This window comes from Echiichthys vipera (genome assembly GCF_963691815.1).
Source record: "Echiichthys vipera genome assembly, chromosome: 13".
In the NCBI taxonomy this organism is placed as follows: domain Eukaryota; kingdom Metazoa; phylum Chordata; class Actinopteri; order Perciformes; family Trachinidae; genus Echiichthys; species Echiichthys vipera.
The window spans coordinates 26,041,240-26,055,715 of record NC_139838.1 but is presented as its reverse complement, the minus strand read 5'-3'; the positions used below and the strand labels follow the sequence as shown (position 1 = coordinate 26,055,715).

General features: G+C 41.9%; 1 protein-coding gene across 3 annotated transcripts in view; it reads left to right on the top strand.

The window, feature by feature from the left end:
* Nucleotides 1–14,476, top strand: part of pvrl2l (PVR cell adhesion molecule related 2 like) — a gene marked incomplete at its 3' end in the record, with an annotated part of 333,771 nt that overhangs the window by 141,869 nt on the left and 177,426 nt on the right. For all 3 annotated transcript variants that reach the window (XM_083925546.1, XM_083925545.1, XM_083925544.1), the window contains exons 3-4: nt 866–1,109; nt 13,515–13,808. In XM_083925546.1, the coding sequence (XP_083781672.1) occupies nt 866–1,109; nt 13,515–13,808 (538 nt within the window). The remainder of the gene's footprint in view (nt 1–865; nt 1,110–13,514; nt 13,809–14,476) is intronic.

Below are 14,476 nucleotides of genomic sequence, written 5' to 3'. Positions count from 1 at the left end.
AAGATACTTTTAATTTCACCGCGCGATAGATTCTCTGCACTTTACTCTGACAACTTTAATTAAGTTTGACATTTTGCTACGATAAGTGGAATTATTCCAGGTTTCAAGGAGTAGATTTTAATACTTGTTCAGAGAAATATCAGAAAATACGATGTGGTATATGTGTACAATATATACATATACTGAATATAGCAGTTAAACGGCCTGTTCTTTAAGCCAAAAGTAAAAGGGACAGGAGCATGCTGGTGTTTTTAAGACAATGTGAGGTTTGTAGCTTGGCTGCTCACCAACCCGGTCGGTGCAGCAGTGGCTCATGGAGTGAATTATGCTCCTGTAAAACCCTTCGCACCCGATTGCTGCAATTTGTGAAAAAAAAACGACCTTTTTTGCACGAATCTGAACTCACAGCCGTGTACATTTTCAGATTAAGTGTGACTCACCGTTCCAAGGGTATCATTATCTCCGATGTGCATTGCAAATAAACATCCATGAATCCTCTTAGAAATCATAGAAAAAAGCACAGTCCAGTTCTCTTCAGCGTTAACGTGATCCTGTACGTCCGCGGGTACACTGCAAGCAAGAAGTACTCGAAGCCAATTCGACATACTTTTTAATAGTTCCAGCTTGCAGAAATGAAAATAAATATAAGCTCAAATAAACAGGGTCTTCGCAGCTTAACTGAATCTACGGCAGCATTATTCATCTGGTTTATATCCTTTCAAAGCTTTATGGTTGGGGGTCATCTGTGCCTCTGCATTAGACGATCATTCCTGTCTGATTAGTCTGGATTTAAATGGAGACATATGCGCATCTGAATCCTCAATGGAGAAAATGTTTTTTTTTAACAAAACTCTGTATTTACCAGGTGTCTTGGATATGGGAACCTATCGATGGCCAAAGGGACAACATTGCTGTATACCACCCGATCTACGGACAGAGTTTCCCCAACCCGTCCTACAAAGACAGAGTCGTCTTCCTCCACAACAGTCTGGAGAACCCGTCCATTAAGATTTCCAACCTGAAAATGTCCGACGCCGGCCGCTATACCTGCGAGTACGCCACCTACCCTTCTGGAAACGAACAAGGGACGACCACCCTCATCATGCTTGGTGAGTAGAGAGGTTTTGTGTAACTCTTGTTACTCAAACAGCAAGCTGTTCTATATTTTAACAACTGAGAACTTTTCATGTTTCCACTAACAAGGACCGTAAAGGGTTGGAGGACTGAAAGGTCAACAGTATTTCCACTATTCGTAAAAACAGGGCCGTGCTTTAAACAGGATTTCCAAAGCTGTTCTGCTGAATAGGCCTCGTCAGGCACCTCCCCAGCCATCTGCTTACCACTGCTTTCTACAAAAATGGTTCCCATTGGGCCCAAAAGAAGCAATTTAAAGCATTTGCCAAGCATTCTCAGGGTATATCATGGTTAGATGCAGAATGAAAAACAAAGGAGATTGTTGATAAAGATTCACACTCAGAAGTGGCACTAACTGTAAAGTATTAAGAAGAAGAAGAAGAATTCCTTTATTAAATTCGATTATTTCCCTTTATTATTATTATTCATGTTACACACACACAGGCCCGAAACACACACACACATCCACAAACAGGACCTATATACATGCAATTAATGGAGAGATGTCAGAGCGAGGGGGCTGCCAGTGACCAGCGCCCCGAGCAGTTGGGGGTTCGGTACCTTGCTCCACAGCACCTCGGCAGTGCCCAGGAGATGAACTGGCACCTCTCCAGCCACCAGTCCACGCTCCATTCATGGTTCACACAGGGACTGGAACCGGCGACCCTCCGGTTCCCAGCCAAGTCATGTTTGGACTGACATGTGATATGATCAGCAGGCAGTCTGTGATATAAGCTAAACTGGAAGTCTTTATTCCAGAACGTACTCCTCAGGCTGAGCAAAGTGGACGAATAGTTTTTTCCATAATCCTCTGACAAACAAACAAACAAACATCCCGAATCTTGGTGGTGGTAATGAACTTACATGAAAACATATTGGAAAACATGATTGCCAATATGTCCACAAGTACATATGGCTGTGGACGAGACTCGTAGGGCTGGTATTAATTTGTTTCCAAACCAAAAACTGCAGGTAATATGAATGTATTTGATATTTGGGTCAGTATAGTAAGAGTGTGATCTGGTACGGTGAGATTGAGTCGTAACATCCAAGCATCCCTTTTGCTGTTATGTCATTTTCCCCTCTTTGCTTTTGTTGAATTAGGTATTGTATTGCACATTGTATTATCCCGGTGAGTGGTTGAGCATGAATGCAGCCGAATAGATGTTGGTCTTTGCCACAATAACTTTCCATTATGTTGTGAGTTCTGTACACGAGTGCATCTTCTGGGTCAACCTCACATGTGACCTTAGTGACAGATTGCAACACTTAGAAATGTCAGTTAAATTAGAGTTAGAGCTGTTATGGCCAAATGACTGAAGTACTTTTTGAGGACCCTCTGAGGAAGGCAATTAACCTAATTACAACATTGCACATGTGAATGCACATGGGGGCGGCAGTAGCTCAGTCCATTGGTGACTTGGCTGGGAACCGGAGGGTCGCTGGTTTGAGTTCCTGCATGGACCATGAATGCAGCGTGGACTGGTGGCTGGAGAGATGCCAGTTCATCTCCTGGGCACTGCTGAGGTGCTGTTGAGTAAGGTGCCAAACCCCCAACTGCTCGGGGCGTCGGTCTTCTTCTTCTACTAACCCAATAGCAGAAGCATATTTCTCTCTTAGTAAATCTTGTTGTTTTTTTGTATGTTTTTTTTTTTTATTTCTTCATATATTTGGTATAAATCAAGAGATAAACACAGAACACAGAGATATGGTAAATGGACTTATATAGCGCCTTTCTCATCTTCTGACTACTCAAGGTGCTTTCACACTACTTGTCACATCGACCCGTTCACACAGACATTCACACTGATGGCAGTGGACATCTACATACCATCTTATCTAATCTAACCATTCACACCACATTTACACACCCATGCGAGCAATTCGGGGTTCAGTGTCTGGAGGACGACCCACTCCTCCACTGAGCCACAGCCAGCCCACATATTATATTAGGATTAAAAGAGTCAATTAATTTATAATTTCACTGGGACTTCAAGGTACTTCAAAAAGTGTAAGACAGAGTGTAACTAGTTGCCAATTCTGTCTGACACCAGGCAAAGTGTATGCAGCAGTTTGCATCAAAAATCACACTCGTTCTCAGAATCATAATGCAGTCAGATCAGAAAACACAAGGCGTTGCCGTTTTATTTATGCTTCATACACGGAGGTTCATTCAAGGTGCTGTACAGATTAGCTAAACGACACAGTACAAAGTTCTAGTACAGTTCAAAGTACAGTAGTATAAAATGTAATTAGCATGAAGTAAGATACGACACACACCCTTAGCGAAGAAAGCCCTGGATGTGAAATCTGGAGGACTGCATAAAGTTACCTCAGTGTCTTGATTTTTGAAACTGAGTGGTTAAGTTTCTGTTAGCAGGGGATGCAGCCTGTTTGTAATCGGAGACAGCTGGTGTTATTCATCCACCCACATGTCCTCCCGTTTGCACTCCGCTTACAAAGGAATCAGACGCCTGGTGTCTCTCTCGCAGTTTACAGCACTGGGGAGACTTCATGCTTGAATGTGAATAAAAACAGTTCCCTTGATTAATATGGCAATGCTTGGTGTGCTTACAGTATACGGCCCGTAGAGTCAGTGGTTGTACGATAAAGAGCTCATACACTGAGAGCTTCTATCATAGTGGCAAGCTCAGGGGAGGATCAAATATGATGCACTTTGAACTGAAACATTGCATTTACTGATATATTTCATATTCTGTGCAGTTAAATGCATTCCTCCTGGTGCTTTTTCCTTTTTGACTATTTGAGTTTTGTTTGTTGGAGTGAGATGTTTGAGCAGATTGGGTGGCCAGTCATCACCGGACTAATTCGCAAATGCACATTAGTCTGTGAGCTTTCGGTGCAGACAAAAATGCCTCTGAAAGCAGTTGGGTAGACCTACGCCCAATCAGAGCAATGAAATGACATAGCGCTGAGCGTCACATGCAAATTGGGAATGGTGCTTGGTCTGTTTTGAGGGAGGAAAAATATCGGGGCTGGGTCACAAACTTTGTCAAATTAAAGCTACACAGTACATTGCAATGTGCTTTTGAAAACATTTTAGGTGAGAAATAGGCAACACTAACAGAACCTTGATTCATGTTTGATCAGCACTGCTTAGTTCGACCGTTCGATCTGAGTTTTATGAGCCTTGTATGTTCAATTCAATTCAATTTATTTATAGTGCCAAATCATAGCAAAAGTTATCTCAGGACACTTTACAGAGTAGGTAAAGACCACACTCTATGACTTATTTATGATTTACATAGACCCAACAATTCCCCCGTAGAGTACGGTGTTCCCAGTTCTGTGGAGGACTGACATCTGTCTTGACCGGTTGGAGAGGAAGAAAAGGAGAAAGAAAGAGAGAAAAGACGGATGGATAGACAGCTTTATCAAAAAGGAAAGTTTTAAGTTTACTCTTAAATGTGGGGACAGTGTCTGTATTTTGAATAACACTTGGGAGTTGGTTCCACAGGAGAGGAACTTGGTAGCTGAAGGCTCTGCCTCCCATTCTACTACAGTATGTTGTGCTGGATGCAGTAAGCAATGTTAAATACATTCAAGCATGACGCTCCTATGTCAGCAGGGCTAAACTTGAGTTGGTTTTGGGGTCTTGAGTCCGCTCTTGAAACTACTTTTTTAAGGTCTTGGTCTTGCACTTGCGTTAGACTTGTGCCTTGCTAAACTCGGCTATTGAGAACTTTACAAGTTGTTCCTGGCTGCTGATTTGAGATTAGTTGTAAATAACCTTGCCTAAATTCTTGAGGTGTTAGAATATATACCCCTTGATTATATATCCATCCTAACTCCTTAATCACTATATTACCATTGGAAAGACACTATTGCCTATTATGGTCTTGATAAGGACTCAATTTGCTCCGGACTGGTCTTGACTTGGTCAACACTGTCTTTGAACATCGTCTTGATTCAGACTTGATTGGACCTTGTCTTGAACTTGACTTGGACTTGAATAAGTTGGTTTTGACTACAACCCATCTACAGTCATTGTGTTAAATCCTCCCCACATGAGGTAAACTTATGTAATTGGCGTGCCCAGGAAATGGTCGGCTGGAAATCTGTCTGAATAGGAGGGGCAGATGTAATTTCCATAGAAAATGAAAAAATAGCTTAACATATTTATCTGGTTCTCATGCTACAGACCTGGTGCAATTTCAGGACATGCTATTTATTTGGTTGCTGTTTAAAACAACAACAAAATAATTGAAAGAAAGCTGTATATGTGAAAGAATAGAAAACATGCTTACAGGTGTGGGGATGCTGTGTATGTTCATTTGTTGCTACCTCAAACGGGGATTCCTTATTTTCGACAGTAAAATAGCCGACACACACCCCTGTAAGTCACTGTGGAGACACAATAAGAGGCAATAATTAACATTAATTCATTACAGTACCCCAGTTATTGCAGCCAGTATAGTTCAGGAAAAGAAATATTCTCCATTTCCTTTTATGTCTTCCCCCAGCTGGGCCAGTAACGTTTCCCCCCAGTAGTTTTTAAAAGTAAACCTTCACACAACAATGCAAAATCCTCTCTGGAAGCTTCTCTCTCAGAGACACACAGGAGATGCAGGATTTGGCTGCCTTGCAGAAAAAACACGGCACAGTATTCTGGCGGGCTTGCAGATGGATGTGGGCTAAGCCTCCTAAACTGCTGCTGCTGGCACAAAGCAGAGGTAGACCGGGAAATACCTACTGGAAAGCTCACTAACTTGCCTTTTGTCAGAGTTACAGCAGTGCCAAGCTCTCTGGAACAGACTCTGCTCCATGTAAATGGGATTGGCGAACCAAGTGTCTCAAAGTCACTGAAAGACAGTCGTATTTTACCTTATTAGATATAGAATCCATACAAGCCAATCACATTACACCTTATTGAATCCACAACTGCTGGCAGCCAATCATATCACATTATATTGGATATAGAACCACCAGCACCCCAATCATATCACAACTTATTTAAGTACATATACATAATCCTGACAGCCAATCGTATTAGAACTTATTGGATGCAGCCTGACTGCCAGCCAATCTTATTACCAGTTATTGGGGTGTGAATAAAGAATCACTCACTTGGCAGTGAATGATATAATATCGTCCAGGATTGGGACCATAAAAAATGGATGGCAGCCAATTATACTGCATCTTATTGGATATAGTGTAGCCAGCAGGACGGAAAAACAATTGCAGATAAGAGAGAGTCCAGTGGATTAGTAGCCTGTTTATAGGTGCTGTTAAGCCCATTGAGTGAAAAAGTGTCCTTGTTATTTTGAATTTGATGAAGAGGGAGATGGTGAGTCCAGAGGTCAGAGGAGTGGATTGCAGACTGGAGGGTCATCGGGCTTGAGTCCACAGATCAACAGAGTGAAGTGGCAGATTTGAATGTTGCGCCTGTCTCTCAGATAGACAGAGCTAACTCAAGGGCTGAGTTGACCCTAATGGGTGGAGCCAAAAAATGCTTTTCTTTCCTGGCAAAGTGATCACTAATCACTAAAGCCTCATGAAAAGATACTACACTGAAATGCAAATTACCCACAAGCCATGTCCTGCGGGCAAATTCTAGTTCTTTTGTCAAGCATTTCTTATGCTCAGTCTAGGACAAATTACAATGTTGTGTCACTTATTAAGCTTACAGTACATGAATGTACATTAAATATGCTACAAGTACTAAAAAAATGCAGCATTCAAACAAAATTACTTGATTTTTAAGTATGTGGTTCATAGGTGTTTATATGTCCTACATCACACTGTGCTTTGTCAATGAAAGAGTTCCTGCTTAACCTGGCATTGACACACTAATTCCCAAGTGCACATTTTTGGTTTCCAAGGGCTTTTATCAAGTGTTGCAGACCATCACAAAAAATACCTCTGGACGGAACTTGAACGGACCTACGTACAACCAAAGCAATGAAATGTGACCTACAGCTGTAGCACTGAGCGGCATATTCAAGTTGTGTTTCTCAAAGCAATCAAAATCCTCTCATGTTGCAAATTCAGGGTTCCCACCAACATGGGAAACATTTGACTGATTTCCCAGTCATGGAAAACACATGGAAAATGAGAGTAAATGTAAAATGTCTACTACTCACATAGTAGCAGATGCAGGTTGGATAACATTACAACTTCAGTCAATGAAACTTACATTTCATTCCTCAAATGTTCATTTTAGTCACTGCTGGCTTTGAACTGTAATAGTTTTTGTTATTATATTATTCTACGATCAATTTGTCATCATTTCTAAGCACGTAAGAGATTGTTTCATGGATAGGTTATGGCCATAAACCGCACATCTTTTAAATCAGACATCCACAGATATAGCTTTCCGACCGACAGGGAACGTTCTTGAAACAGTTCTGTTCAGAATTATTTTGACTTTAAAGGATTGACAATGCACAATGGATGCCACTGATGTTGTCACAGTTAAAACAGTTTGCACTGAAATAAATAATATTTTGTGGTTCCTGTTTGGAACCAACTTTTCAGGTTTGCGAATCGATGGTCACTTTGGTCAAAGTGCGCCAAGCGGTTTAAAATCCCGTGCCTGAACCGGACCCCAACCTGCTCTTTGTTCTCCTGGCAAATTTTCTAAAGAAGAGTGGGAACCTGAAACAGGGGTCTGGTGAGCCAATTTGAGGCATGCGTTACTGAAGTTTAGTTTCTTGGCTAACGTCTTTCTATCTTGAAGTATCTATAATGTCATGGTTTTATTGAATTAGATAGCAGTAACTCGGCTAAAACCTCAGTATTCTGCATAATCCTGTAGTTGATCCATTGATTCCAGCTGTAGAACATAGGAATAAAGGCTGTCCTCTTCCTCAACGTCTGCTGACCAATCGTTCCTTAGTAAAGCATTATGACACTGCTCCAGTCAGTCCACTCATTGTCCAACAGCAGTAAGAATGTGGGTCTACCGATCAGCTTTTAGGTAAAAAAGTGAGTAAGAGTGAGAAACCGCGTCTTGTTCTAAGGAAATCGTGTGTGCAAAGCAAACATTCCTTGCATGACTAAAGGTTAAAGAGTAACGATAGGACACTGCATTTTAGGCTCCAGCACTGATGACACATCACAGCTAGTATTTGTTCAGTACATGTGCTGGTGCTTTTCCAAAATCCATATCATGCTGACATTCTCAGAAGGAAGACAGGGAGAGACGACCTAAACAAAACAAACCAACAACAAAAAAGTATTGAGCCCCTCAAGTCAGCGTATACACCAAAACTCCAATAACAAATGTTCCTGTGTAATAACCTTGGTGAATTGGAATATCATCCACCGTTCTTTATATTGTTTGGGTGTTGATAAGAGACGGGAGGTAAAAAATAAATCTCTTTGAGTTTACATTTGCCCTCAAGTACAGTAGAAGCACTGAATCCGTCAGAATGCAGCACAAAGGGACTTGAAACGCGGGGCCTCAAGGTGCTGTTTGTGTCTGTGTTCAGAGGGAATCGTGAACTGGGTTTGGAAGTCAAAATGATGTGTTTTCAGCTTTTAGTTTTTTAGCATAACAAAGTGACATTGGGAATAATCATCAGTTTCTTTGTCTTTCTTTTGCATTTTAGGCACTTAGTTCTCTCAAGCCTAAATTAGCCAAATTAGTCTAAGGCTTAAATTAATGCATTTTGTCAACATTTCCAGCAGCCAATAATGAGTTGTCAAAACAACACGCGCAGGAGAATAATTGCAGTATAAACTATTCCTGTTCCTTGAATATTCATGTATTGTTAACAGTTGAGGAGACGTAGAGAGCCAAACAGATGTTTTTCATAACAATGTCTGGAAATATTCAGCAGCAGTGTGTCAGGCTGAGAGAGGATGTTTACAAACCTGGGCAGCTGGTGGGACCTGACTTCCAAAAAAATTAACAAGATCCAGAAGCCTTTATTGATATTTGGCTAATGCATGCAGCAAAGATTAATACATCAGGATATAGCAGTGAGTAATTGGGGTTTTGGGAGGTGCAGAAGGAGAAGGAGGCAGCATTGATATGTGTCAGTGCTGCAGTTTCAGTGTTACCAGGCATCAATTGATGTATCCACTTAAAAAGGCTGCTGATCACTGGTGGCATGTTTTAGTTGATGTTTGGAGAACTTTGTTTGTATTGATTTTGCATGTGGACCAATGGAGTTCAAGTATCGGGTAACAAAGCTATTAAGCTTCAAATCTTGAGAAAGTGGTCATGTGTACGTTCTGTAGCTTTTCTTAAACCTTGTTATCTATGGAAGCACGATTGGGACACATTCAAAACATGGGGCGATGTGTTGATGGATGCCATGGACATACAGTTGGGTGATGGATGAATTATTCGTAAACTGCATGTCAAAGATGACTTAGACAGCAGCTCTGTGAGGTTGTAGGCACAGCAGGGCTTTGAGCTAAATTATAAAGAGCCATGCTGAAATTCCCAATATGACATGATAACATACTGGTGCTTGATCGTCGACAGGGAGTCACACACTACTAGATCTTTCACCAAGAGGAATCCCCTCACCTGCTCTCTAAAGTACATTTTTTCAATGAAAAACACATGTGAGAAGTGGCACGGGACATGACATTATACTGTGTAGAAACAAGCGCTCCAAATTGTTGGTGGCTGATTGCAGTGATAAAACAAAAAAGACAAAAAGGTATTTGGTCATAAACTAAAGTATTGGATGAAATAACATTTTTGACCTGATGATGGTGCTTGAACAAAAGTCAGGGAACACAAATGTTTGGACAAGACTTCAGGGCAATTCTTCCAAGTTTTGCAGAGACATTAAAAAATAAAAAAATAAATATACATATAGTGTATATATATCAACCTATTGGTGCAAGATGAAAGGTCAGTGAATCATCAAAGTCAGTAGACGTTATCGTCTGAAAACCATGAATGTTTGTAAAGAACTCCATCCATTAGTTGTTGAGATTGTTTTTAATCCAGACCAACCAGTGGGGGGCCAACCCACTGACACGGTCATCCATAGAGCCAGGCTTCTAAAAATGTGACGTTCAAATGAACTTCATCAGCCTCTAAAATTTGTAAAGATGCCTTCAAACAGTTTTTAGAGCTGCACACGCCAACAAACACAAAGATTGCAGATGATTCTAGATCATCTTTGGTAGATTTCAGCAAGTAAATGGATCTGATTTGGAAATGGGTCAGTTATGACAATGGTAGGGGATTGTAACCAGGCACGTGTTAAAAGATGTGCAGCATTTGCATATTGGAGCAACAGAGCACTTGTAATCCGGTTTAGAAGCTGAGTCTTCAAGAGGCTACAGTGTAGTCTGACGTCTGGCCCAGTTATGCACAATATCAAGGTTACGTTGGTGTCCTTGCAGCCAGATTGCAGTCGCTTCATCACTGTTATCGCATGGCAGAATGTGGGCCAAGTGTAAGTAATAATGTGGGTCAGTACAGGGCTTCACTAATTAGCTTTCTAGATGTCTGTGTGATTTCAGCACAAACTCTGTGACTATGACAGATGTCAGCTGTCCTGTGTGAATGCCACCTTAATTCAGCAGCAGCCAGCTTCACACCCAGTTACAAACCTTCGCACTTGGCAGATATGCTAGACTTGTTTATGATTCAAACTGGCAATCGTCCAGTCACAGGCCTTGGTTTCTAACTGGGTGCCAAGGCAAAAAGAAAGGCAGTCTTAGAGGAGTCGCGGGTTCACGTTAGGGCAAGCATGTGCCTTGGGGAAGGGTCCTGAGAAGCGAGGACGGTATTTCACAGCACATTCAAGTTACTTGCAACACTTCTGTGATAAAGACCACCATCCTTGGCTAAACACTCAGCAAAATGCAATTTGAAAGGAAAAATCCAAGATGAATGATTTTTACAGAAACGTGTTCACCTTTCAAAGTGCTTCCTAAACCAAACACATCTCATGCATTTAACCATGTTTGGAAGCATTACTGAAATGCATTTTTCCTCCCAGTGTCTGGCATTAAGCGTATTGATAGTATGACAGGGTTGGTGGATCAGTAGCGAGCTGTTTTGAAATTGTGCAGTGTTTATTCTACTCAGTCAGCATAACTTCCCGCTTTCCGTCTAATTACTCAGAATGCCTGAAACTGATGTGAGAAATAGCAACCAATTGAATGCAATGTCACCAAACACATCAACGATAGATACTCCCGACTTTTTAAAGCCTACAGATTATTACAAACCTCTTTCTACCACTCTGCCATCCGCACAGCTGAAGACAATGGGAAATTCTGACTATTGATTTTGGTACAGAAGTCACCGCTGTCCGGGGATGGATATATTTCCCAACTGTCAACTGTCATCAAACCTTTCCTCTTTTGCAGAGTCTTTAATCCTAAAACAGAGAAGGTTGAATAGAGATGATGCACCAGAAATAATACTCTACAATAGTTTTCTCCATTTCCGACTTTGTGGTGCTCCGTTTCCAGAAGAAGGTCACCACTTTCAAAACAGCTCGCTACTGATCAACTGCACTAATACGCAGCTCACTGAAGTTGAACTTGGTGCTAAACATTGCTGCAAATCATTCATTCATTCTTTCATCATGATTTTGCCCTCAAATGTCCCCATTTTGGAATGCTTACACGACAAGACCTTAAAATTAAACTTCCATGTCATTTCTGTATTACCATATTTTCCGCACTATAAGGCGCACCGTATTATAAGGCGCACCTTCAATGAATGTCTTATTTTGAAACTTTTTTCATATATAAGGCGCACCACATTATAAAGCACATAGAATAGACGCTACAGTCGAGGCTGGGGTTACGTTAAGGACTGCCTCTAAATTCATTGATGTTACGTTCGCGTGCTAGCGCTGTTGCCTTCAGTCGAATAGTGATTGTACTGACACTTCTACTTGCTGCTCTCTGTCTCAACAACCCACTGTTGGAGTTTGTCCTCCAGCTGCAGCCATCTCGCTCTGTTCCCTCTAAACTCTGTTTAGTCTTCTTTACTTGGCGCAGGTCGTCTTGTTGCTTCCCCCACTTCCGCACCATTGATTGGTTCATGTTAAACTCTCTGGCTGCTGCTCTATTCCCGTGTTCTACTGCGTGACTAATGGCCTTGAGTTGAAACTCTGCGTAGTAAGCGTGTCTCTTAACAGGAGCCATTTTGGGCTCTTTACACAAACACACACATAGAAATGAAACGGCACGCTTCACGCAGTCGTATATCTCAACATGCACCGCGCGTTACTTCTTCTACGGGGGAAAATAGAGTCAGCGACTGCTCACTGTAGTTGCGAGACCTGTTGTGGCTCAATATTGGTCCATATATAAGGAGCACCGGATTATAAGGCGCACTGTCGGCTTTTGAGAAATGTGAAGGTTTTTAGGTGCAACTTATAGTGCGGAAAATACGGTAAACTAAATTTTACTTATCATCCAAATTAAAACATTGTGGTTCTTGGTTGAGAGCTTTGCAGTCTCGATGCGGTAGTGTGACTGTAGACAAAAATATATATATATACTTTGGCGTCAGTCCTTTGAGAATCAAAGCGTGATGACTTCTTTCACCAAAGAACACTACAAACCAATTCCTCAGAAGTCAGTCACCTCAGAAAAGCAGCTGGCAATGCAATGGGGAAAAATAAAGTGCCCGGCTTTTTCCTGATAAGTCAAATCTTTTCAATGCTATTACGTCCGTTGCTTGTTCACATATTGCCACATGCAACAGATTTAAAGGCATTTCAGGGAAGTTTACTTAATCACGTCCTGCAGTACAACAAGACACAGGTTTAGGAAGAGTGGGTATAACAACTGAAACACTTGGCATCACAAAATAATGGAATTCAATGACATTTACAGATTGATTGATCGTGTGTCAGAAGTGTTTCCTTGAAAAAATGAAGGACATTTTCATGGAACAATGCCACTTTATAGAACAAGAAGCTCACGCAAAACGTATCGGTCCATGTCAACAATTATACGTCGGCCAAAGATGAGGGTGTTTCTCCTCACCTTCATGGTTTAGTTCGTCTCTTTGTTCTGGATTATTCTAAGAACATACCAGCTGTTGTTAAACCATAAAAACCTATATATTAACTGTGTAATACCTTACATTTTGACAGTGAAAGTCTTTGTAACGACCTAGTTGTACTCCCTCTCTCTGTCTCTGTGATGTTAAGTGGCCTAGGGTCGCACCAGAAGGTCTACCCCCCAACCCCCTCTGAATTCCATTACAGCCACAGTGGGACGCCACGCTGTACAGTATATGCACAACAAACTGATTGAACCTCCTCCTCTGCTCTTTTCCTGCCCTCCTCCCTCTTCCTCTTGTCCCCCTTCCTTTCATCACCATTTATTTTTCCATCTCTCTCCTGCTGCTGCCAATTTTCTTTTTTCTCTCTCCCCCCTTTTTTTTTTTTGCCCACCTTTCTCCCTCATTCCAGCCAAGCCTAAGAACTCAGCGAGCGTTGTGACCGTCCAGGCCGGGACCAAGTCGGTGGTGGTGGCCAAGTGCGAGGCGGCGGATGGCAAACCTGCAGCCACCATTAAGTGGCTGGCGTCGGTCGGGGGAAACCACTCAACCAGCACCACGAACGGGCCTGACGGCACGGTGACGGTCCGCAGCGAGTATCGGCTGGTTCCCATGGCGGCAGATAACGGCAGGGAGGTGACCTGCATGGTCGACCAGAGGACACAGGAGCGGCCGTGGGTTTACCCTGTCAAGCTCTCGGTGGAATGTAAGACACACTTTAATACTAATGTTCACTTAATAGTGTCTTCCTCGATAAATGATGATGTATAGTCCTAAGGGATACTTTTTTACTGCCATGTGTCATGGGTCCAACTGAGGATTGAAATAACTTGGCTGGATCCAAAGGAGCCAACGTCATCTGACACACATCAGTGCCTCGCCAGAGCCTTTATGACTTTATTGTGGCAGTCACCTGCAGACCCTTCACCACTAAACCATAGACATTACACAGACTGCCAAATAAAAAAAACATCAGTCCACATTATATATCCAAGCTGTGAGACAGCAATGATGAGGAGATGATACTTAAATGTTAGTATGCAGCACTTTCTACACACACACACACACACACACACACACACACACACACACACACACACACACACACACACACACACACACACACACACACACACACACACCCCTTCTAAAGCACTTCCCAGGCACTTCTCTAATGATCTACATAACAAAAACAACATCTGGTCTATTTGCTGTAACATCTGAGAGCACATTTTCGGTTTTGCATAGTTTAAACACTGTGGGTATAACACAGGAATACAAATAAACCATAATGTTCATTTGTTGTAAAAGTTAATGTTTCTTTAATGCACGATTGCGTAAAGGCCCGCGTGCATACAGTATAGCAGCCTTGCA